General features: G+C 48.0%; 1 protein-coding gene across 2 annotated transcripts; it reads right to left on the bottom strand.

The window, feature by feature from the left end:
* Positions 1 to 794: 794 nt before the first annotated feature.
* Positions 795 to 23841, bottom strand: LOC145341208 (B-cell lymphoma 6 protein homolog). 2 transcript variants are annotated; one of them, XM_080186131.1, is made up of 10 exons: positions 23723 to 23841; positions 16051 to 16080; positions 15202 to 15367; positions 13752 to 13973; positions 11641 to 12627; positions 9667 to 9848; positions 5584 to 5751; positions 5341 to 5471; positions 2479 to 2616; positions 795 to 939 (listed from the first exon to the last, which is right to left on the bottom strand). In XM_080186131.1, the coding sequence occupies exons 3-10, from the start codon at positions 15360 to 15362 to the stop codon at positions 799 to 801; spliced, it is 2130 nt and encodes a 709-aa protein (XP_080042257.1). In that variant the 5' UTR covers positions 15363 to 15367; positions 16051 to 16080; positions 23723 to 23841; the 3' UTR covers positions 795 to 798. The 2 variants fall into 2 exon arrangements, with proteins under 2 accessions (XP_080042257.1, XP_080042258.1); XM_080186132.1 differs by lacking the exon at positions 23723 to 23841 and adding an exon at positions 16991 to 17080.
* Positions 23842 to 24255: the final 414 nt, after the last annotated feature.

The following is a 24255-nucleotide window of genomic DNA, read 5'->3' as shown; positions in this document are numbered from 1 at the left end:
TTTTCTCAACATGGTGCGGAGAGCTCTGAATGGAGCTTTGAATGAAGGGGCAGAGGGGGGGAAATGCAGGGGTGGGGAGGAGAAAGTGTCAGAGTACAGGGACAATCCAAAACCTTTGGGACATCCAGCTTTAGCACGAAGAAGGCACCAATGGGAACTGCTCTGATCAACAAGACAGGAACGACACAAAACAAGAAATGAATACAGCATTTGGACAAAATGTAAACCGTACTTTTCAAAAACAACTGTAAAGAATACTTCAAAAAGCACATATAATTTTCACAATAGACAAAATATCTTAAGTGCTTTAAGCAATAGAGATGTTCAGACAGTTCTGCCTGCAGACAATCTGTCTGAAGCATCATTCATTAACTGCCATAGCTAGAACTTTGGTTAAAAATATCATATGACCCTTCCCATTTTTATAGAATAGTACAACTCTGATCTGTGCTTTGCACAGGAAAAATATATATATTTCCATACATTCCTTTATATTATGGGCAGAGAGGCATCTTTTAAAAGCTTAAACACTCCAAATGTCTGTTAACAGAAACATTACAAGCACTTTTCACAAGAAAACCCGTTAGTTTTTCCATGATAAACTGTTGAAGTTTACCACATGGGGAATCTGGATGAAAACCTCTAACAACTCAAAGAAATTCCATCACCTCAAAAAGTCTCAAGTCTTTCACACTTGTGGGTGTTCAGAGAGCTCGCTAGACCTGGAGAGGGGGGGAGGGTAAAGACAGAGAGAGGGCAGGGAGGGGGTCAGCGAGCTCAGAAGGGAGGGGGGGGGCGTCAGCGAGCTCGGCAGATATCAGGTTGTGGCTCTACAGGAACTCTGTACTGCGCCTTGGTGTTGGTGATGGCTCCATGTTTCTGTCGAAGATGGAGTCGTAACTGGCTCTTGTGACGAAAGTGCAGATTACATTTCTCACACTGTAAAACAGAGACAAAAAAAAGGAACAATTCAGCGGTAGAAAGGAGGTTAAAAACACAGGACTGAGTACTAGTCTGGACGGGTGTGTGTTAAAAGAAGAAAGAACAAAATCAGCCCGGGAAACAGGCCCTTCGGCCCAACGAGCCCGCGCCGCCATTTTAACATTACCAGTTCCCCCTCCACCCATGACCCTTATCTATTGTTTATGGCCATTCCACATTGAGGGAAACTAATTTAGGGACAATTTGTTGCACCAATCAGCCTAATAGCACATCTTTGGGGTGTGGGAGGAAACCGGAGCGCCCAGAGAAAACCCACGCAAGCACGGGGAGAATGCGCAAACTCCCACAGACACCGGCCCAAATCCATGTGTCTGCACAGCAATCAGTGATAGTCACTGAGCTGTTGTCTTGCCCTGTATCTGGTCCGGTTTAGGCACACACTAACGACATGAAGTACTAGGCCAATCTCGAACAACCAAGAGCAGCCCAAGTACGACCCATCGCGTGTATGTCCCTCGTTGGACAACAAGGCGGACCGACTTAAAACCTGTGAATGAAGGGAGAAAAAACATTATCATACCATATCCATTTACCTTACTAGGGACACCCCAATGCTAATGAACTTTATTTAAAACAATCTCCTATATCCACCCATCTCCAACCCACTCATGTGCCTGTCTAAGTTACTCCTAAACCTGGCAGTGGGGAAAACACGAGTCAGATTATGGTTGAGCCCCAGAGCAAATAGCAGAGTGATAATCCAGCCTGCTGATCCCGTTCATGTCCGAGGGATGACTTTTGGATAAAGATCTGTGTTGGGTCAATAACCCTCCATCACTAAGATTATCAGGTTATTTATTTCATTGAAGTCTGAGATGTTGTATTTTGTACACAAAGTAATCCACTCCCCCTCTCCACTGCCTACCACTAACACATTGACACCCAATCTACCTGCAGGGTAGAATGGCTGGAGTTTCTGGGTCAATTCCGGTTTCACGTATTGATGTCTTGGACACACTGTGCAGCCCTGAGGAGGAACTCAGACCAAACACCAACTCACAATCCCCACACACTTCCCAAATGTCCCCCACCTCCAAATCAATTCTGCGACAAATTCCTGCCCAGTCTGCAGGACAAACCACCACATCACCAAGGATGGGCCAGCTTCCTGCTCTTCCAGCAACGTCCAGAGGCCAACAATCCCAATTATCTTTGGGATTCTAGTGTTGAAAGGACCTATTGGATACCAAGTGATGGACAGCTGCTTTTGGGATGTAGCTAATGAGCTGATGTAATTGTTATCCATCCCTTAATGCCCCAACTAATGGCAGCTCAGCACTGCAGATCGTTCAGCTGAGGTACTTGCTGTGTGGTCAGGTCTGGCTCACTGGCTCCGTGAGTGAACCCTCTCAGCAATGGACAATTTTCCCAGTATCACCAACGCACTTTTGGCAGAATTTGAACTCAGGATCTCTGGGTTGATTCCCTGGTCCAGTGACCACATAACGACACTTGCCCCTCCCACTGTTTACTCACATGGTAAGGCTTCTCTCCTGTGTGGATCCGAAGGTGGCTCTTAAGTGTCTGCAGGTGTCGAAAGCGGGTGCCACAGATTTCGCATGGATAGGGTTTCTCTCCAGTGTGGATCAGCACGTGAGCTCTGAGGTGAGCTACCTTTGGAGAGAGAATATTACAATGGAGGTGAGCATGGATCTCCCTACAGTCTATCCTGACATTGGATTTCTTTGGGAAAATCAACGTGATCACTAGAAGGTGTTTTGCATTTACTCCAAACCAATTCAAATCGGAGAACCTATCAAACCACATCTTAACCACCTCCATTCAAAGTGGAGGGACCCCTTCTCCCCCAAATTACTCCACACTGGATCCTGGACTTTCCAGTAAATTGAAACTCTTGACAAAGTACCAACATTAGTGAATGAAGCAGGGGTCCAATCAGAGCATCAGTCCTCAGCAGTTTGTGAAGCCGCCCACAACTATTGCAAAACAGTAAACTCAAATCTTCTCAGTCACTATCGTGGACAAGCAGAGATGAATTCTTACTGTGAAACTCAGAGGCATTATTACTGATAAATACACTCTACAAGAGACTAGAACTTGCAACAACATAGCTAGTATCAGTTATCTGATCAGATATTTGGAACGTTAACCACTCCCACAAGTAACTTTATCATTTCTCATCTCTATTCAAACTGCTTCTACATCCTGTTTTCCTGAACTTTGCTCATTTCTCTATTGCAGTAATATCCTTAAATGAACAGTTACCCCTCCACATTCCCCTCATTTCTTCCAAAATATCAAATGCTTCAATATTCTGGTTCCAATCCTCATCTTCCTGCAGCCGTTGTCTCCAATGGCTCTGAGTAAGATATCTCCATTTGTGCTATCAGTTCATCTGCTGTGGTTCCAGTTCCTGAGTGTGCATTGGCTGCACCTTCAGGAACTCAATCTTTAGTTTTGAGTTATTATTTTAATAACCTCAAACCTTATCTGCTGATTTAGATTTGTACTGTCTATCCTTTCCTGTCAAATTCTGGTTATCAGTCCCTATATTAATGCCCTTCTCTCCAACCTCACCTCCACTCTTCTCAAATTTGATCTCTTCACCCCATTATTAACTTTACAACCCTCTCTCAGCACACAGGTTAGCACTATTGCCTCAGCACCGGGAACCTGGGTTTGATTCCCAGTTGGGTCACTGTCTGTGCGGAGTCAGCACGTTCTCCCCGTGTCGGCATGGATTTCCTCCGGGGGGTTCTGGTTTCCTCAGTCTGAAAGACGTGCTGGTTAGGGTGCATTGGCCGTGCTAAATTCTCCCTTAGTGTACCCGAACAGGCGCCGGAGTGTGGCAACTAGGGGATTTTTACAGTAACTTCATTGTAGTGTTAATGTAAGCCTACTTGTGACTAACTAATCCAGCCATCACAGAGGAACACAGAAAATAGGAACAGGAAGAGGCCATTCAGCCCTTTGAACCTGCTCCACCTTTCATTATGATCATGGCTGATGATCAACTCAGTAACCTGATCCCACCTTCCCTCCATATCTTTTAATCTCCTTTGGCCACCCTCTCACCCCTGCCCCAACAGCTACATCTAATTTCTTCATTGGCATCAACTACTTTGTGTAGTTAATTCCACAGGATCATCAGGCATACAAGATGATCAGAGGTTTAGATAGGGTGGACAGTGAGAGCCTTTTTCCTCGGATGGTGATGGCTAACACGAGGGGACATAGCTTTAAATTAAGGGGTGATAATTATAGGACGGATGTCAGAGGTAGGTTCTTTACTCAGAGGGTAGTAAGGGCGTGGAATGCCCTGCCTGCAGCAGTTGTGGACTCGCCAACTTTAAGGGCGTTCAAACGGTCAGTGGATAGGTATATGGATAACATTGGAATAGTTTAGGTTAGAGGGTCATTTGATTGGTTCCACTGGTCGGCGCAACATCGAGGGCCGAAGGGCCTGTACTGCGCTGTAATGTTCTATCACTCTAGGTGAAAAAAAATCTCCTCATCTCAGTTCTAAAAGGTTTACCCCTTATCCTCAAAGCTGGACCCTGGTTCTGGACTCCTTCACTATTCCAAACATCTTTCTTGCACCTACCCTGTGAGAATTTGATAGGTTTCTGGAGATCCTCCCTCGTTCTCTTAAACTCCAGTGAACATAATCCTAACTTAGTCAATCTCGCCTCATACACTTTGGTTTCTAGCTCAAAAATCCCGATCAGGAATTATTCAAATCAAAGCCTGTCCACCATCTTTCAGGCACAAGTCAGGAGTGTGATGGAATATTCCCTATTTGCCTGGATGGCACTCAAGAAGATCAACACCATCCAGGACAAAGCAGCCCCACTGGATTGGCACCCCATCTACAAACATCCACTCCCTCCACCACCAATGCTCAGTACACACTGCTGCTACTACTATCTACAAGATGCACACCAGCAATTCACCAAAGATCCTTAAACAGCACTTTCCAAACTCACCACCACTTCCATCTAGAAGGGGAAGGGCAGCAGATACCTGGGAACACCCCCCACCTGCAAGTTCCCCTCCGAGTCACTCACCGTCCTGACTTGGAAACATACCGCCGCTCCTTCACAGTTGTGGGTTCAAAATCCTGGAATTCCCTACCTAACAGCACTCTAGATGTACCTACCTCAGCAACTACAGCAGGTTCAAGAAAAAACTCACCAGCACCTTCTCAAGGGGGCAATTAGGGGTGGACAATAAATGCTGACCTAGCCAGCAATGCCCATGTGTGAACATAAAATAGGCCCAGTAATTCTCAAAATGAAGGAGATTGAATACTTGCAAGTGGAGAATTCTTTAAGGTTCTGGGGAGAGAGCAGGGAGTGGGATTGATTGGATACAAACCTGGACAAAGCGGGCTCCACACGTCTCACATTTGTAGGGTTTTTCTCCAGAATGGATGCGTGTGTGAGTCTTCAGGTTTGCTGGGCGGTTAAACTGAGCTCCACAGATGTTACAGCGATATGGCTTCTCACCTGTTTGCAACAGAACAGGACATTAGCGAGGATGACAGTGACCGAGTAACCCTTCTCCACCCTTCGAGAGTCCCCTCCTTCTCTAAACGCAGCCCCTGTCCAGGGTTCCTACCTGTGTGCACAGTTTTGTGACTCGCCAGGTTCCCCTTGTAGCGGAAGGCAGCTTGGCAACGGTCACATTTGTAAGGCTTGTCACTGTGTGATTGGACCACATGCCTCTTGAGGGAACCTTCATCAGAGAATTTACAGTCACATTCACTACAGAAGAAAGATCCATTCTCTGAAAACAAAACACTTCAAGGTTAGTTCCAACCATTTCTGGACTGACAGGACATGACACACACTGATACCAGAATGCCTCTCCCACCACCCCCGTTCCTCACTCAATAGATGGAAGTAGGGTAGGCAAAGGGAGTGTGGGGGGTGTGTGTGTGTGTGTGTGTGTGTGTGTGTGTGTGTGTGTGTGTGTGTGTGTGTGTGTGTGTGTGTGAATGGGGGACTGATTTGCAGAGAAGTCCGCTGCCTTGCTCATTTAGTCTCGAGCAGATACCAAATCTCACCAACACAAGTCAAGGTCAGGAGTAAGGGGGAGTTCTGCCCCCGAATACAGACACATTCCCCCTCCCTGAATCAAAGGGCAAAGAAAAGTACAGCACAGGAACAGGCCCTTCGGCCCTCCAAGCCTGTGCTGATCATGATGCCCGAACTAAAAACTAAAAAACCTTCTGTCCTTGCTCAGTCCGTATCCCTCTATTCCCTCACCTATCCAGATGCCTCTTAAATGTTGCCAATGTGCCTGCTTCCACCGCCACCTCTGGCAGCACGTTCCAGGCACCCACCATTCTGTGTGAAAACTTTCCCCTGAACATCTCCCTTAAGCTTTTGCCCCCTTGTAATTACCACTTCCACCCTGGTAAAAAATCCTGACTCTCCGCCCTGTGTGTCTCTCATCATTTTGTCGATCTCTATCAGGTCTCCCCTCAGCCTCTCTTTCCAGTGAAAACAATTCTAGTTTATTCAATCTCTCCTCATAGCCAACACACTCGAGACCAGGCAACATCCTGGTGAATCTTCTTTGCACTCTCTCCAAACGCCCACGTCCTTCTGGTAGTGTGGTGATGAGAACTGTACACAATATTCCAAACACGGCCTATCCAAGGTTTTATATAGCTGCAATGTACTCAATGCCCCAGCTGATGAAGGCAAGCTTGCTGTATGTCTTCTTAAATCACCTTGGTCACCTGTGCTGCCACTTTTAGGACCTGCACGCCCAGATCCCTCTGTATGTTAATGTTCCTAAGGGTTCTGCCACTTACAGTATAATTCACACCTAAATTTGACCCTCAAAATGCATCACCTCTCATTTGTCTGGATTAAACTCCATCTGACATTTCTGTACAAGTCTCCAATCTATCTACATCCTGTTGTATCCTCTGACAATCCCTGGCATTATCATCAGCAACTCCACCAATCTGTGTCATCCACAAACTTACTAATCAGGCTATCCACATTTTCCTCCAGATCATTTATAAATACTGTGGGCAGCACGGTGACAGTGGTTAGCACTGCTGCCTCAGCACCAGGGACTCAGGTTTGATTTCTGGTGCGGCCGCACTTGGAGTACTGTGTGCAGTTCTGGTCCCCACATTACAGGAAGGATGTGGAGGCTTTGGAGAGGGTGCAGAGGAGGTTTACCAGGATGTTGCCTGGTATGCAGGGGAGGTCCTATGAGGAGAGACTGAGGGATTTGGGGTTGTTTTCACTGGAAAGAAGGCGGCTAAGAGGGGATCTTATAGAAACATATAAGATGATTAGAGGTTTAGATAGGGTGGATGGTGATAGCCTGTTTCCCCGGATGGAGAAATCTAGCACGAGGGGGCATGGCTTTAAATTAAGGGGGGGTAGTTATAGGACGGATGTCAGGGGTAGGTTCTTTACCCAGAGGGTGGTGAGGGACTGGAATGCCCTGCCTGCTGCAGTTGTAAATGCGCCTAGTTTGGGGGCGTTTAAGAGATTGGTGGATAGGTTTATGGACGAAAAAGGAGTGGTTTAGATTAGTGGGTCAATGTTTTTTTTTAAAAATAAGACTGGTCGGCGCAACATTGTGGGCCGAAGGGCCTGTTCCGCGCTGTAATGTTCTATGTTCTATGTTCTATGTTCTACGTCAGTGTGTGGAGTTTGCACGATCTCCCCATGTCTGTGTGGGGTTTCCTTTGGTTTCCTCCCACAATCCAAAGATGTACTGATAAGGTGCACTGACCATGCTAATTTCTCTCTGTGTACCTGAACAGGCAGAGTGTGGCAACTAGGGGATTTTCGCACTAACTTCATTGCAGTGTTAATGTAAGCCTACTTGTGACTCAAACTTTAAAAAAAAGAGAGGGGTCCCAGCATTGATCCTGCAGAACACCACTAGCTAGAGATCTCCATTCCCAAAAATATCCAACCATTACTCTCTTTTCTATAACCCAGCCAGTTCTGTATCCATCTAGCCAGCCCACCCAGAATCCCATGTGACATGACCCTCCCCATACAAAACCATGCTGCTTGTCACTAACTAGTCCATTTTCCCCCAAGTGTGCAATATCCTGTCCTTCAGTATCTTCTCCAAAAACTTCCCCTCCACTGATGTCAGGCTCGCTGGCCTATAATTTCCTGGATTATCTCTGTTTCCTTTGGCTATTTTCCAGTCCTCTGGAACCTTGCCTGTGGTCAGAGAGGATGTGAAGATACCTGTTAAGGACCCAGCTATTTCTTCCCTTGTCTCCTACAGTAACCTGGGATAGATCCCATCTAGTCCTGGGGACTTATCTACTTCAATGTAATTTAGGATTGTCAACACTTCCTCCTGTGATATACTGACATTCTCCAGAGCTTCACACACCCACCCCTGACCTCAATATCCATAATGTCCTTCTCCTTGGTGAATACTGATACAAAGTATTTATTAAGGATCTCACCCACTTCCTGTGGTTCTACACAACTTCCCTCCATTGTCCTTGAGTGACTCACTCTCTCTTGCTACTCTCTAGCTCCTAATATTCATAAAAAGCTTTGGAATTCTCATTGACCCTGTTTGCTAAAGATATTTCCTGGCCCCTTTTAGCCTTCCTAATTCCAGGTTTAAATTCCTTCCTTTTGTCACTGTAATCCTCACAGGTTTGTCAGTTTTTAGATGCGTGGACCTATTATACGCTTCCTTTTGACTAAGTTTACAATTTCCCTGGTTATCCCTGGTTCCCAAATCCTGCCATTTTTATCCTTCATTATCCCGGGAACGAGCCTGTCCTGCACTTCAATCAACCGGCCTTTAAAACCCCCCCCCCACGTGTTAGATGTGGATTTGCCCTCAGATAGCCACTCCCAATCCACATTCCCCAGTTCCTGTCTAATTTGGTTGCAAGTGGCCCTCACCTGAGAGGGCCACTCCTGTCCTTATCCATGACCACTGGAAATCTGATGGAATTATGGTCACTGTCCCACTGAAACATCAATCAGCTGGCCTGAAGTCACAGGTTTCCAGCACACCAGCTGAACACAAATTCAACTTGGATCACTGATAACGACAGCTGTCTCCTGTCGATGTCTCTCAAGAACACAGTAGGTACGTCACAACCAGACTTAAACATGGGATGGCAGTGATTGGCACTGCTGCCTCACAGCGCCAGGGACCCGGGTTCGATTCCCGGCTCGGGTCACTGTGTATGGAGTTTGCACGTTCTCCTCGTGTCTGCATGGGTTTCCTCCCACAGTCCAAAGATTGTGGGTTAGATGGATTGGCTGTGCTAAAATTGCCCCTTAGGGGGATTAGCAGGGTAAATAAATGGTGTTATGGGGATAGAGTCTGGGTGGGATTATTGTCAGTGCAGATTCATTGGGCTCCTCCTGCACTGATTAGTGTAAATCTTCCTTTTGAGAACTGCAGGATTTCTTTGAAACAGACCAGTTATGAGAATAACTGTTTAGATAAACAGTTACAGGAACAAAAAAAAAGAATTGTAGATTAATCAGGTGAGATTTCCTCCCCACAAGATCTCCACCCACCATCTCTCCTTCAAACCACCCCAGCCCCCCACCATCCCACCCACAAAATGTGTTCACATCCAGTTCACGCACTCTCTTCCTCAGAAATCTGCCTAAAACCAGGCAGCTCAGTGCTGCAATGAGATTCCAGCTGCTGCTGATGGTACCTCACCTGAGCTGGAGTCCGAGAGTTCAGACTGGGTCTCGGTCAGTTCTTCTCCGAGGTGAGACACGGGGGTATGGTGAGACAGCTCAGGCTGTTGGTGAGCTGGGGATTGACACGAGCTACATTTCCGTGGGTAGGTATCCATTGGAGATGGTTGCTGGCTATCCAGTAAAGACTCATCTGGTGACCTTGATCAGGAAAGAATCAGAAGAGATGAGAGAGAGTGAGACCCTGGGAAAAAAAAACAGCAAATAGGAGTAGACCATTCGCCAGTCTGCTCCACCATTCAATCCGTTTATCTCAAATCCATATTCCCACTCTCTCCCCATATTCTATCTTTACAGTCAAGAAATCCACCTGTTGGCCTCCCAACCTCCTGTGATCGAGAATTCCACAGATTCACTGCCCTCAGCGAACTTTCTCCTCGTCTCAGTCTAAATGGCCGATCCGGTACCCTGAGACTGTGACCCCTTGTTCTAGACACTGCAGCCACAGGAAACACCCCGGCATCCAGTCCGTCAGAATGTTTCAACGAGATCCCTTCCTTTCAAATTCCAATGGTTACAGGCCCAGTTGACTCAATCTCTCCTCATGGTGATCCAGCCATCCCAGGAATCAGTTTGGTGAATGTCTGCATGCTCTCTATGGTAAATGTATCCAAAATATATAAAAAGACCAAAACTAAACACAATACTCCAGATGTGGTCCCACCAAAACCCTGTACAGCTGCAGTAAGGCATCCTTACTCCTTAAATACATCCTCTTGAAATGATGTCCAACATACCATTTGCCTTCCTAACCGTTTGCTGTAGCTGCAATGTTTGCTGTCATTCACTAGAACACCCAGGTCCCTTTGTACATCAATATTTCTCAATCTCTCACCATCTAAAAACACTCTGCCATTGTTACTCCAATGTAGATAACACTTATCCATGTCATACTGCATCTGCCACTCACCCTACTTGTCTAAGTCACCTTGAAGCCTCTTATCTTCCTCACCACTCACATTGTGTCATCAGCAAACATTACATTTGGTTTCTTTATCGTTGATGTATATTGTAAATAGCTGAGGCCCAAGCACTGATCTTTGTGGGATCCCGGGAGTTATTGCCTGCCACTTCAAAAAGACTGTTTATTCTTACTGTTTTCTGCTAAGAAATCCCCGATCCGCGTCAATGTATCACCCCCAATCTCATGAGCTTTAATCGTGCACACTAACCTCTTTCTGGAAATCTAAATACACCACATCCATTGGTTCATCCTTATCTATTCTATCGGTTTATGGCCTCAAAAATCTCCAGTACATTTGTTAGATATCATTTCCTTTTCATAAATCCATGTTCACTTTGTTTAATCCTGTTAACACTAAGTTTTCTGTTATTACACCCTTTACAATAACCCGTGGCATTTTCCGCACTGGTTAGTCTAACATCAGTGGTCTGTAATTCCCTGTTTACTCCCTCCCTCTTATTTTAAATAGTGGGGTTACATTTCCACCCTCCAATCTGCTGGGACTACTCCAGATTCTACAAAATTTTGGAAGGTGACAACCAACAGATCCATTATCCTCATGGCAATCTCCGTTAGTAACTCCAGATGTAGATTATCAAACCCTAGGGATTTATCAGCTTTCAGTCTCATTAATTTCTCCAGAACTATTTTTTACTGGTACTAAATTTCTTTCAATTCCTCCTCCTCCTCCTGACTAAACTCTTGGCTCCTCCAAATTTCTGGGAAATCGGTAATTATATGAATGAAACTGCAGTCGGAATATTTACTCTGAACAATTTTCAGTTTGAAAGATGCAATGAGAATGGAGGAGGGAAGGAAGAGAAATTGAGCACTCGATACATTGCCGTTTATACAAATAACAATCGTTTGATTCTGCTTGTGTGGGAGGGCTGTAGAAATATCAGACAATGGAGCTAGTAGGAATGATGGACCGAATGGCCTCCTCTGTGCGGTAGGATTGTAAAGTACCTGTTGACGATGCTGTTGAGTTTGCTTGCCTGGGGAATGTCCCCATCAACATCCATTTTGGCCGGTGTTTGGCTTCCCAAAGTCTCGATGTGAGCACACGGGCGGAACGGGACGGGGGAAGCTGTGAAGGTTGGAGCTGAGCCATTGCCGGGTTCCAGCTGATTTTCACTTTCACTTTTTGAGCTCTGGTTTAATGAGTTCAGGATAATAAATTTGTATTTTTTCCAGTTACAGGCTTTGGGGTCAATGGGGCTTTTGGCTGTGGGAGATTCCGAACAGGAACTCCTGAAAGCGTTCCTGCTGCTGCTCGATTCAGTTGGAGAGTTTGGTTGACAGTCAGATTTCAGAGGGCTGCGAGGTCCAATTAAAGGGCCTTTATGATTAACAGGGAGGTTACTGGATTCCAGATGTCCGCGTCTATCCTCCTTTGGGACGTTGCTTTCTTCAGCCTTCCCATCATTCAGCAAAGCAGAAGTACCATTTGTCAAGTTACTCATGATGGATTGCATTTTCGGACGAGGTGTTTGATTACAGTGCAAATCCATTTTCACATCAGCCTCTTTACAAATCTCTCTGGGAGAGAAAACAGTCGCATGACAAACACTGGAGGAGATGTCTGTGACAGACCTGCTGTTGTACTTTGTGAAACCCGTATCACTATTGTGCTGCACACAGTTACCCTGGTACCTCCGGAGTTTAGCGACATCAGATAACGGGATGTGGGAATCCCGGAATTCATTGACCAGGTAAGGATTTGCAGAGTAACTGTGAACAGGGATATGGCTGTACAAAGGATAAGGATGTGGAGAAGGAGTCATTACATTGTAGACGTTAGAACCCAAAGCCCTCCCATCGGAGGCAGACACATCACGAAGCAAGTTCTCAGTCACATCAGATTTTCGAAAGCTTAACGCTTCTGGAGGTAACATTGTATTGCTGGAGAGGAATTCCTGTCGGGGTGAGCTGATTGCAGAACACAGATCTTCACTGTTGGCAAACAAATCGAGATTAGTAACAATTTTCAACAAAAATTAATCCATCTGATAATTGTCACTGCCACATCTCTCCCCCTCCCCTTCTCCCCGGACCAAACCAAGTCTTCTCCCACACCCACCCCCACCCCCATTTGACTAAACACAAGGCCAATCTTCCACCACTTCCCTTCATTTCATTAGCACCCACAAACAGTCTATCATTTGTGTCTTCAATCTACCCAATGACTTGAGCATCTACAATTTTCAATACTCAAGTAAAGAATTCACAACAGAGTGAAGACATTTCTCAGATTGCCAGGTCAGAGGATCCCTGGCCTTGGGATTCTCAATCTCCCAATATCAATAAGATCGCCTCATTCCCCAAAACTCCAGCGTATAGGCCCAGTCACTCCTCGTGATAGACCTCCTGGTGAACCTGTCATAACTTGCTGGGGAGCAAGTACAGAGGAGATGTTAGGGGTAAGTTTTTCACTCAGAGGGTGGTGAGTGAGTGGAATCGGCTGCCGTCGGTGGTAGTAGAGGTGAACTCGCTGGAGTCTTTTAAAAGACTTCTGGATGAGTATATGGAATTTAATGGGATTGGGAGTTACAGATAGTTCTATGGCCTGGCCGGTATAGATGTGATCGGTGCAACTTGTGGGCCGAAGGGCCTGTTTGTGCTGTAGTGTTCTATGTTCTGTCCCAAACAAACTATACATAATTCCATGTTCCACTTGGAACAAGAAGTTATTGATCGGTAATGAGAGGTAACTAGAGGTCATAGATTTGGGAGGTGTAGGGATTCCCCTCCTTTCCTGCCCCGCCAAAGGTACCTTGAAGGACGAGCTTACAGAGAGAGCCACAAGCAAAAAGCAGAGGCGTGGGATGATGCACAATTTTTCTTTCAACACCCAGTACAATTATGATGGACTGAATGGCCTCTGCAATGTCAATTTCTAAGATTCCAAAAAAAAATGTTCAAATGCATTCACATCAAAACATTAAAATGCAACAAGATTTCCGAACCGTTAATCTCCAAATCCCCAACAAAAAGGACTGGAAAATGATTCGACTCGAGAACTGCTGCTGCGCCTGTCACCGGGAAAGAACTCTACACAAAACGGTCAGCTGTCACACCTGGATTGAAGGTATCGGCGACAGGTATCCGCCACATGGTCCATCTGCAGGTAAAGAGCTGTTGTCATCACCACCATGATACTGCTTTCCCTCAGAGGCAGGCGAGAGGTGTACATAAAATCCAGTAAAATTCCAAATCCCTCTGGGTCAACATCTGGGTCCAAACTGATCAAATTCAAGTTGAACTTCATCTGGTCAGTGAAGATTGCGTAGAAAAGGCCACTGGAAAATCAAAGCAACAATGTTATCAATTCACTCACTCAGTGGGTGTTTAACATATCAAACCCCCTCCCCCCCCCCCCACCAAACACAGGGATTCCCCAACACAGGGATCCCTCCCAAACCACCCCCGCCCCCCCCCCCCCCCCGGGGATCCACACCTCGGGTTCCAGAATTACACACAAGTTCCTGTGTACACATGAGCACTGTCCAATCAGAAACCACTCTGGTGGCCAGGCAGACAGGAAACTGATATCACCATGGTTACCCTCTACACTTTGGAAAAAGGCCACAAGAGGAAGCATAAAAGCAGAGGTGCCATTTCTAATGAAGTCTGTCTTACCTGTGAGCCAGGGGGGTGCCAGCCAGACCCAGCCGGGAGCCGGGGAGGGGGTGGCGGCTGGCCAGCCGGGAGCTGGGGGTGGGGTGGGGGGTGCCCGGGGTCTCTGGATTATTCACCCAGTGACAATATCACTACAGCACTCCCATTTCACATAGTGGAGATGGTGAACACCAGGCCTGCTGTGGTACAGCCAAAGGAATAACCTGCATGAGAATCCAATTTAATGGTTTTATGGAGAAGATACAGGCTCATTGCTGAAGCTGTGAAAACCCTGCATTTCTATAGCACCTCTCTATCATAGCACTGCAGCCAGTGACTTCAGCCATGATTCTGTTCTCGAGTCTCGAATGGGGCTTGAACCTGTAACCTCCTGATTCTGAGGTAAGGGTGTTACTCATTGAGCCTTGGCTGCCTAACTCCAGTTAAATCAATGGGACACAGACTCCACAGAATTGGAAGCCCTCTCCTGCACCACGTTTATACTTAATGGATGATCAGGGTGGCACGGTGGGTTAGCACTACTGTCTCAGCACCAGGGACTGAGGTTTAATTCCCACCCTGAGTGACTGTGTGAAGTCTGCACATTCTCCCTGTATCTGGGGCCTGGGTTCAATTCTAGCCTCAGGTCCCTGTCTGTGTGGGCATTCTCCTCACATCTGTGTGGGTTTTCTCCGATTTTCTCCCGTAGTCCAAAGTTGTGCGGGTTAGGTGGATCGACCATGTTAAATTGCCCTTTCGTGTCAGAGTGATCAGCAGGGTAAATGTATGGGGTTATGGAGATAAGACCTGGGTGGATCGTGATCTGTGCAGACACGATGGGCCAAATGGCCTCATCCTGCATTGTAGTGTTCTATGTTGTGTGACTCTATGACTCTTCACGGGTCCTACCTGCACGCCATGAGCACGGTCTTGTGCGCTCGGAATCGCTGACGATCCACCAGGATTGTAACATCTGTCAGAATGTCCCGGGAACGCAGTCTATTCAGATTAAACAGCACATCACCGGCGTGCCGGGTAAACTGGATACAGCTGTCTGCTGCAGAGGCCATTGCTTCTGAAACACAAAATCATTTACACCAATCACTCCAACAATCCCATCATCACATCCTGATTTCAACTTATTCTCCCAACTTGACCTGAGATTTCTACTTTTATCGATACAGGGAGGCACAGTGGTTCACACTGCCAACTCAGCGCCAGGGACCTGGGTTCAGTTCCCAGCTTGGAGTGACTGTGTGGAGTCAGCACGTTCTCCTGTCTGCATGGGTTTCCTCTGGGTGCTCTGGTTTCCTCCCACAATCTGAAAGACGTGCAGGTTAGGGTGCATTGGCCATGCTAAATTCTCCCTCAGTGTAACCCCAACGGAGCCAGAGTAAAACTTCATTGCAGTGTTAATGTAAGCCTAATTGTGACACTAATAAACAAACAACTTTAAAGTAAAGATTTTTTCAGATTAAATGAGATTCTATTCAGTACCATTTTAAATCTTACACAAACTCCATCAATCCAAAAAAAAATCAAAATTGCATGCAGTTGTCTAGTTGACATCAGTACAGCAGGTCCGTTAGATTAAAGATCAGTGCCAAGTACATGGGATATAATCAAACAACCAATTTACTTCAGATTTTAATTAAACCAAGTACAGCAATTCCAGCAAAAAACTTAGAAACATGATCAGGATTCTAATATATTCCAGAAATACAAACTCAAAAACAAACTCCAAACTAATGAACTTACCCTGATATTGCACAAAGCTCAGGGACAAATCTGAAAACAGGAGAACAAAATGCAATGAATGAGTCACTTGTGGTTTCAGTCACCATCATTAAAAAGGCAGCGAGATGTCCTCAAAGAACCAAACTTTGCAGAATCAAAGGCCAAGAAATAGCAAACTAAAACTTTAAAGCAGGCAGTTCACAGTTTCTGCACAGGATGATACTGGCTGCCGAGGCCAACACTCACTCATCCTGTCAGAACAGGGTCACTTCTATCATCAGAGAGTTCGGGGCACAGACATTAAAACACTCAGAGAATGAACAGTGAGATCGATAGGACAAACATCAGACCATTCTTAACTGGCTGAAGCCAAAGGCCAGATCTCCAGCCCAAGCAATAAGTGTCCGGCTTCCAGCTTTAAAACTGGGATGAGCAGCGAGGTCAGAGATTAGACTGTGTCCCAGCCGGCTGTGACGGGAGATTTAATATTAAGTCACATTTCACAGTTGCAACTCAGAAATTAAATACACCATTTTATTCCACACAGGGAAACAGAGAATCCATTCTGGACACACTGACCCCAGACAAACCTGGGCCTTGGGACCTGTCTGTTCATCTCCCTCATCTGTCCAATGCTGCATTCCTGGTACACTGACAGATTGGAGTGGAGTCCATCAGACGTCCTCAATATCCACCCCCTCCCCTCCCCAGTCTACTGCACACATTAAACCTTCCAGATTAACTTGTGCAAACTTACAGCAGGGGAAGATTTGACACCTACATTTGCTAGAATTCAAACAGTGAATCTGATTTCATCTGTCCGCGTCGCTGCTTCTCTCTCAGAAAAAATCAGTTAGTTCAATGAAATCACTATCAGATTACACACACTTCATTCTGAAGAAAATTTCCCAGATACGTTTGAACTAAAAAGTTAGTTTGATTAAAACTGTCTCGCACTCACAGTCTGACAGCAGCCTGTAACAAACACTCCAAATAAAACATCAGGAACAAGTGGGAAAACTTTTGTTTAAACTCTTTTCAATGGCTGTCACTGGCAAGGCCAATCACTGCCCATTCCCAAGTATCCTGCAGAAACAACAGATGAACTAACGGCCTCCTTGAACCGCTGAGCTGGAGGGAACTTACTGGGGGAATTGGTGGGGGCAAGACTAGGGGTTAAAAGAGATGGAAAGGAATTAGGATGGAGTTAGAAGTACTCAGTCCTGAGGATCTTAAGCCCCTGTAGATAATCAATAGAAATCTATTTACAGCAGCCTGGATCAGGTTCCCATCCCCTGCCCCCAAAAGTGTTTCTCCTCACTCACCCATCTCAAATTTAATTATTTGCTTCCCTGTTCTGCCTTCAGCCAATGATATAATTAACCTCAATTGCCCCATGTGGCAGCAGGTTATACCCCCCAACCCCCCAGAGTCTGTGTTTGTATCAAAGTCCCAGAGCCAGAGACATTACAGGCTGGAACTGAGGTAACTCCAGTCAGAAATCTCTAACACTGAAACTCCTCACACACAGTCTGGCCTCACGCAGTGAGGAACCCACCCTCTCTAAACTCCTCCCTTCCACTCCTCAGCATCCTCCCAGTCACTGCCTGCCCAGGGAGAGGAGGGCAAACAGCCCAGGGGGACCCGGAGAGGTGCAGCTCTTCAGAGTAAATTTAACAGTGCAGCTGGAAGACACCAGGTTAAAATCCAATGGGTTTATTTGGTAGCAAACGCCACTAGCTTTTGGGGTTTGCTCCTTTGTCAGGAGAGTGGGGAGATCTGATCACAAACAGGGTATATAAAGACACACACCCAGTTCACAGAACACAGAACATAGAACATTACAGCGCAGAACAGGCCCTTCGGCCCACGATGTTGTGCCGACCAGTTAAAAAAACAATGACCCTCTAACCTAAACCAATCCCTTTCCATCCATAAACCTATCCACGGATCTCTTAAATGCCCCCAAACTAGGCGCATTTACAACTGCAGCAGGCAGGGCATTCCAATCCCTCACCACCCTCTGGGTAAAGAACCTACCCCTGACATCCGTCCTACATCTACCACCCCTTAATTTAAAGCCATGCCCCCTCGTGCTAGCTTTCTCCATCCGAGGAAAAAGGCTATCACTGTCCACCCTATCCAAACCTCTGATCATCTTATATGTTTCAATAAGATCCCCTCGCAGCAGCCTTCTTTCTAACGAAAACAACCTCAAATCCCTCAGTCTCTCCTCATAGGACCTCCCCTCCATACCAGGCAACATCCTGGTAAACCTCCTCTGCACCCTCTCCAAAGCCTCCACATCCTTCCTATAATGTGGGGACCAGAACTGCACACAATACTCCAAGTGCGGCCGCACCAGAGTTTTGTACAGTTGCAACATGACACTGCGACTCCTAAATTCAATCCCCCTACCAATAAACGCCGAATAATGATTAGAATGAGAGCCTTTACAGCGAATCAAGTCTTAAAGATGCAGGCAATGTGAGTGGAGAGAGCATTAAGCACAGGTTAAAAAGATGTGTATTGTCTCCAGACAGGAGTTAGTGAGATGTTGCAAGCCCAGGCAAGTTGTGGGGGTTACAGATAGTGTGACAGGAACCCAAGATCCCGGTTGAGGCCGTCCTCATGTGTGCAGAACTTAGCTATCAGTCTCTGCTTAGTGACTCTGTGCTGTCAAGAGTGTGAAGGCCGCCTTGGAGAACGCTTACCCAAAGATCAGAGACCGAATGCCTTAAGTGTTTGCCAACAGGAAAGGAACAGTCTTGCCTGGTGATTGTCGAGTGGTGTTCATTTATCCGTTGTCGTAGCGTCTGCATGGTCTCCCCAGTGTACCATGCCTCGGGACATCCTTTCCTGCAGCGTATCAGGTAGACAACATTGGCCAAGTTACAAGAGTATGTACCGTGTACCTGGTGGATGGTGTTCTCATGTGAGATGATGTCATCCGTGTCGATGATCCAGCATGTCTTGCAGAGGTTGCTGTGGCAGGGTTGTGTGGTGTTGTGGTCACTGTTCTCCTGAAGACTGGGTATTTTGCTGTGAACAATGGTCTGTTTGAGGTTGTGTGGTTGTTTGAAGGCAAGAAGTTGGGGTGTGGGGATGGCCTTGCCATTGATGAAGATGAACATCTCACCATGTTGAGGACTCCGGAGAAGATGTTGTAGCTTCTCCGCTCCGGGGAAGTACTGGACGAAAGGTACTCTGTCCACCGTGTCCCGTGTTTGTCTTCTGAGGAAGTCGATAGTTTTTTGCTGTGGTGCGTCGGAACTATCGATCGATGAGTTGAGCACTATATCCTGTTCTTACGGAGGGCATCTTTCAGCGTCTGGAGGTGTCTGTTGTGATCCTCCTCATCTGAGCAGATCCTGTGTATACAGAGGGCTTGTCCGTAGGGGATGGCTTCTTTAACATGTTTAGGGTGGAAGCTGGAGAAGTGGAGCATCGTGAGGCTGTCTATGGGCTTGCGGTACAGTGAGGTGCTGAGGTGACTGTCCTTAATAGAGAAGTGCATGTCCAAGAATGTAACCGATTCTGGAGAGTAGTCCATGGTGAGTCTGATGGTGGGATGGAACTTGATGTCATGATATAGTTGTTTGTGTGATTGGCATTTCCTTTGGACTCATGGTGAACATCGATGTATCTAGTGTATAGCATTGGTTGAAGGTCGTGTGCGGTGCAGTAGTCTTGTTCGAACCTGTTCACAAAGATGTTGGCATATTGAGATGCGAATTTGAATCCCATGGCTGTTTCGTGTGTCTGGATGAAGAATTGGTTGCTGAAGCTGAAGACATTGTGGTCCAGGATAAAGCAGATGAGTTGTAAAATTGCATCTGGAGATTGGCAGTTGCTGGCGTTGAGTACTGAGGCAGTTGCAGCAATGCCTACGTCATGGAATCACTATTGAACTATACTATTCACTATTTCAATCACTGAAACAACTATGTAATGGCATCAACTAGTTCCATCCCACTCAGTGGACAGAGTACCCTTCGTTGTCCAGTACTTCCCCAGAGCGAAGGAGCTACGACATCTTCACCGGAGTCTTCAACATATCATTGATCAAGACAAACATCGCCAGGGCCATCTCCACACCCCCATTTCTTGCCTTCAAACAATCACAGAACCTCAAACAGACCATTGTCTGCAGCAAACTACCCAGCCTTCTGGAGAACAGTGACCACAACACCACCACAGCAACCTCTGCAAGCCGGATCATCAACAAGGATGCCATCATCTCACGTCAGAACACCATCCACCAGGTACATGGCATATACTCTTGCAACTTGGCCAATGTTGTCTACCTGATACACTTCAGGAAAGGATGTCCCGAGGCATGGTACACTGGGGAGACCATGCAGACACTACGACAATGGATAAATGAACATCACTCGACAATCACCAGGCAGGAGTGTTGTCTTCCTGTTGGGGAACACTTCAGCAGTCAAGACCATTCAGCCTCTGATTTTCAGAAAGCGTTCTCCAAGGTGGCCTTCACGACACACAACAGCGCACAGTCACTGAGCAGAAACTGATAGCCAAGTTCACATGCGGATGGTCTCAACAGGGATCTGGGGTTCATGCCACACTATCTGTAACCCCCATGACTTGCCTGGGCTTGTAAAATTTCACTTACTGTCCTGTCTGGAGACAATACACAATTCTTTAACCTGTGCTTAACGCTGTCTCTGCTTACATTGTCTGTACCTTTAAGACTTGAACAGCAGGTTAGCTGTAGAGATTTGCATTCTAATCAGTATTCTGTAAACTGTGTGTGCCGTTTATATACCCTGCTCCTGATCAGAACTCCCCACTCACCTGACAAAGGAGCAAAGTCCCGAAAGCTAGTGCTGTTTACTACCAAATAAATCTGTTGGACTTTAACCTGGTGTTGAGAGACAGCCTCATTATTTAGAAACAACTGGAAGCTCTGGCCATCTCCTCAATAACCACCAAATCCATCGAATCCTGACAGTGTGGGGGGCCATTCCAGTGCCCACAGAATTGTGCTTTTGCCACAGGGACATTAACCAGCCCTGAATCTCTCAGGGACATTGGGGGCGCTGGGCCGACAAGGTGCAGTACCGGCAGAGTCCAACAGGCGGCGTTTCACCCCCCCTTGCCCCCGGCATGCAGTACCAGCCGAGTCCGCCAGGTAGCGCTGCCCCCCATCCCGGCCTACAGCACTGCAGTATCCAGCAGAGGGCGCTGCCCCCTCCCTCGGCCTGCAGTACCGGCAGAGTCCGGCAGGCGGCGCCCCGCCCTCGGCCTGCAGTACCGGCAGAGTCCGGCAGGAGGCTCGGCTCCGCCCGGTTCTTCCACAATGAATTGGCTGCAGTGTGTCCCGGTTTGGGCAGCGGAGACTCTCCGGCGCGGGGTCAATGCTCCGTCTGGGGATGGACAAATTAGAATTTAACAGAAATATTCAGAGGGTTGGACACATTTCAGTGGCGGAAGGTTCAATAAAGCGCAGGTTCTCCGGGAATTGTGATCCGGAATGAGCTGCCTGATGGAGCAGCAGAAATGATCAAATGTTCCTCAGTTAGAGGCTGGGGCACAATCGCAAACTGGGATTAAAGTAATCCCACTAACTGACTAGATGGGCTGAATGGTCTTTGTGCGCAAAGATAATACTCTCAGCGACATGGAGTGTAATGAAAAGACGTGTACAGAATTATTGGGGGACATCGATAGGGATCATAGGATGGAATATACCTCCTAAGTGAAGGGTCAGTCACCGGGGGCACAGATTTAAGGCAAGAGACAGGAGATTTAGAAGGGATTTGAGGAAACAGGATGGTGGGAATCTGAAAATAACTGTCTTAGAGGTTGCTAGAGGCGGGAAGCTCTCAACTTTCAGGTAGTGTTTAGATGTGCCCCTGAAATGCCAAAGCATAAACAACCAGCTAAATGCTGGGTAACGGGATTAGAGCAGAACAGGCAGCACGGTAGCAGTGGTTAGTGCTGCTGCTTCACAGCGCCAGGGATCTGGGTTCGATTCCCGGCGCGGGTCACTGTCTGTGTGGAAACTGCACGTTCCCCCTGTGTCTGCATGGGTTTCCTCCCAGATTGGCCATGATAACTGAGCAGCGAAAAGAACCTAGGGAAGATAATCTGTCAGATTCGATGGGCTGAATGGCCCCCTCCTGGACCGTAATGGGGATTCTATGGTTGAATTCGCAGTGAAAAGTGAAGAACACAGTGCACTTGGTCCGAAAGCCGAACCTTTCCCATCTCAGAGGATGTGGATCAGTCCAAGTGCACCCGGCTACCCCTGGAGAAGCTGCAGTGCCGGCCGCCGCCAGCAGAACGCGCTCCTGCTTCGCCGAGGGGCCGGAGTCTGGCCCCTGATTAATGGGTCCGTGGAAACTGTCAGCACTGAACCCTCAGACACGGAATGAACAAGACCGGCTCCCCGCATAAACCAAGCTCCGGAACGCAGTCTGGGCACCCTTGGTCAGAACTGACCATCACCGGGTCACATTCCCCCCAAACACACTGTCCCCGGACCCCAAATACACTCAAACCACACTCCTGGGGTCAAGTTCAAGAACAACCGAGGCAAAGACAGGGGAAACGGTCAAAAACAGGTTAACCTCCTGTCAGTGACACCCGGGTCAGCAAAACAACCTGTAACAGAGAGAGAGACACTCAAATAGATAGAGAGTGAGAGAGAGACTGGGACCAAAAGGCAAAGACTCAGATATAGAGAGAAACAGAGACACTGGAACAGAGGCTCATAAAGGAAGATAGACTGGGGGAGAAAGAGAGAGACAGGGATAGGGGATTGAGGGGAAATTAGGATGATGTTGGGGGGGGGGTTTAGGAGGATTCGGGGAAGGTTGGCGGTGATGCTGGGAGTTGGGGTTAGAGTTGATGCCAGGATTAGTGGGGTTGATGCTAGGAGTCGGGGTTAAGAAGGGTAGAGGTTAGTGGAGGTTGATGCTGGGGGTCAGGGTTGGGGGAGCTTGATGCTGGGGGTGAGAGGGTTAGAGGGGTCGGGGTTGGGGAGGTTTGATCTTGGGGGGGGGGGTGAAGGCTAGAGGGGGTCGGGGTTGATTCTGGGGGTGAGGAGGTTTGATCCTGGAGGGTTAGGGGGGTCGGGGTTGATCCTGGGGTGAGGGGTAGGGAGGTTTGATCCTGGAGGGGTGAGGGGTAGGGAGGTCGGGGTTGATCCTGGGGGTGAGGGGTAGGGAGGTTTGATCCTGGGGGGTGAGGGGTAGGGAGGTCGGGGTTGATCCTGGGGGTGAGGGGGTTTGATCCTGGGGGGGTGAGGGGTAGGGAGGTCGGGGTTGATCCTGGGGGGTGAGGGGTAGGGAGGTTTGATCCTGGGGGGTGAGGGGTAGGGAGGTTTGATCCTGGGGGGTGAGGGGTAGGGAGGTTTGATCCTGGGGGGTGAGGGGTAGGGAGGTTTGATCCTGGGGGGTGAGGGGTAGGGAGGTTTGATCCTGGGGGGTGAGGGGTAGGGAGGTTTGATCCTGGGGGGTGAGGGGTAGGGAGGTTTGATCCTGGGGGGTGAGGGGTAGGGAGGTTTGATCCTGGGGGGTGAGGCTCTGGCACTCAGTCGGGAAGGTGACAGATTGAAAACAAACAGCCGCAGCCCCGCGCCCCGGGCCCCGCAGCAGCCCCGGCCCCGCTGCCGCGCAGTGCCCGGGCTCCGTGCCGCTGTCCCCGGCTCCCCCCTGGTCACCTGGCTCGGAGGGAAGGCCAGCCCCGGCCCCGCTCCTTTCCCGGAACCGCCGTCGCTTCTCAGAATCTCCGCCCGGCAATTCCGCGAATTTGAGCTGCGGGCGGCACCATTGCCAGAGGGGGAGGGGGGGCTTAGACGGCCGGGAGGCTCCGGACACCCTCTGGAGCTGGGATCGGGCAGCCATGATCGCTGCTCGGTGGTATCCGGTCCGTTGAAAGTCGCTCCCGGGACTGGCTGGCTGACCCGGGGCTCTCCTGCCGCCGGGCCGGGGTCTCCGGGAAGCGGCTCCCCCCACGGAGCCAGGAAGATGGACTAGCCGGTCACGTGGCTGGCTCCGGGATGACGCAGCGGCTGAAATGGATACATGGCGTTCGAATTCTGAGAATCAGGGGGCGGAGTCCTGACGTCACCGGGGCGGAGCTATTGGGGGAGGGAATATGGGCGGAGTCACAATATGATTGACGACTAGATGGGCGGGGAATGGGGCGGGGCCTATAGTGACCGACGGATAGACACGCGGGGACGGGGCGTGG

The sequence above is a fragment of the Carcharhinus amblyrhynchos genome, chromosome 3 (assembly GCF_965287045.1).
Source record: "Carcharhinus amblyrhynchos chromosome 3, sCarAmb.v2.hapA, whole genome shotgun sequence".
Classification (NCBI taxonomy): Eukaryota; Metazoa; Chordata; class Chondrichthyes; order Carcharhiniformes; family Carcharhinidae; genus Carcharhinus; species Carcharhinus amblyrhynchos.
Note: the sequence above shows the minus strand (reverse complement) of the source record. Positions and strands in the feature narration are given on the sequence as shown.

Bases quoted from the DNA above. Each gene is read 5' to 3' on its own strand.
- LOC145341208 (XM_080186131.1), bottom strand. From the start codon at position 15,362: ATGGCCTCTGCAGCAGACAGCTGTATCCAGTTTACCCGGCACGCCGGT. The intron at 5,472-5,583 runs GTAGGAACCCTG...TGTTGCAAACAG, and splicing joins TCACAAAACTGTGCACACAG to GTGAGAAGCCATATCGCTGT. The intron at 2,617-5,340 runs GTTTGTATCCAA...CTCTCTCCAAAG, and splicing joins GTGGAGCCCGCTTTGTCCAG to GTAGCTCACCTCAGAGCTCA.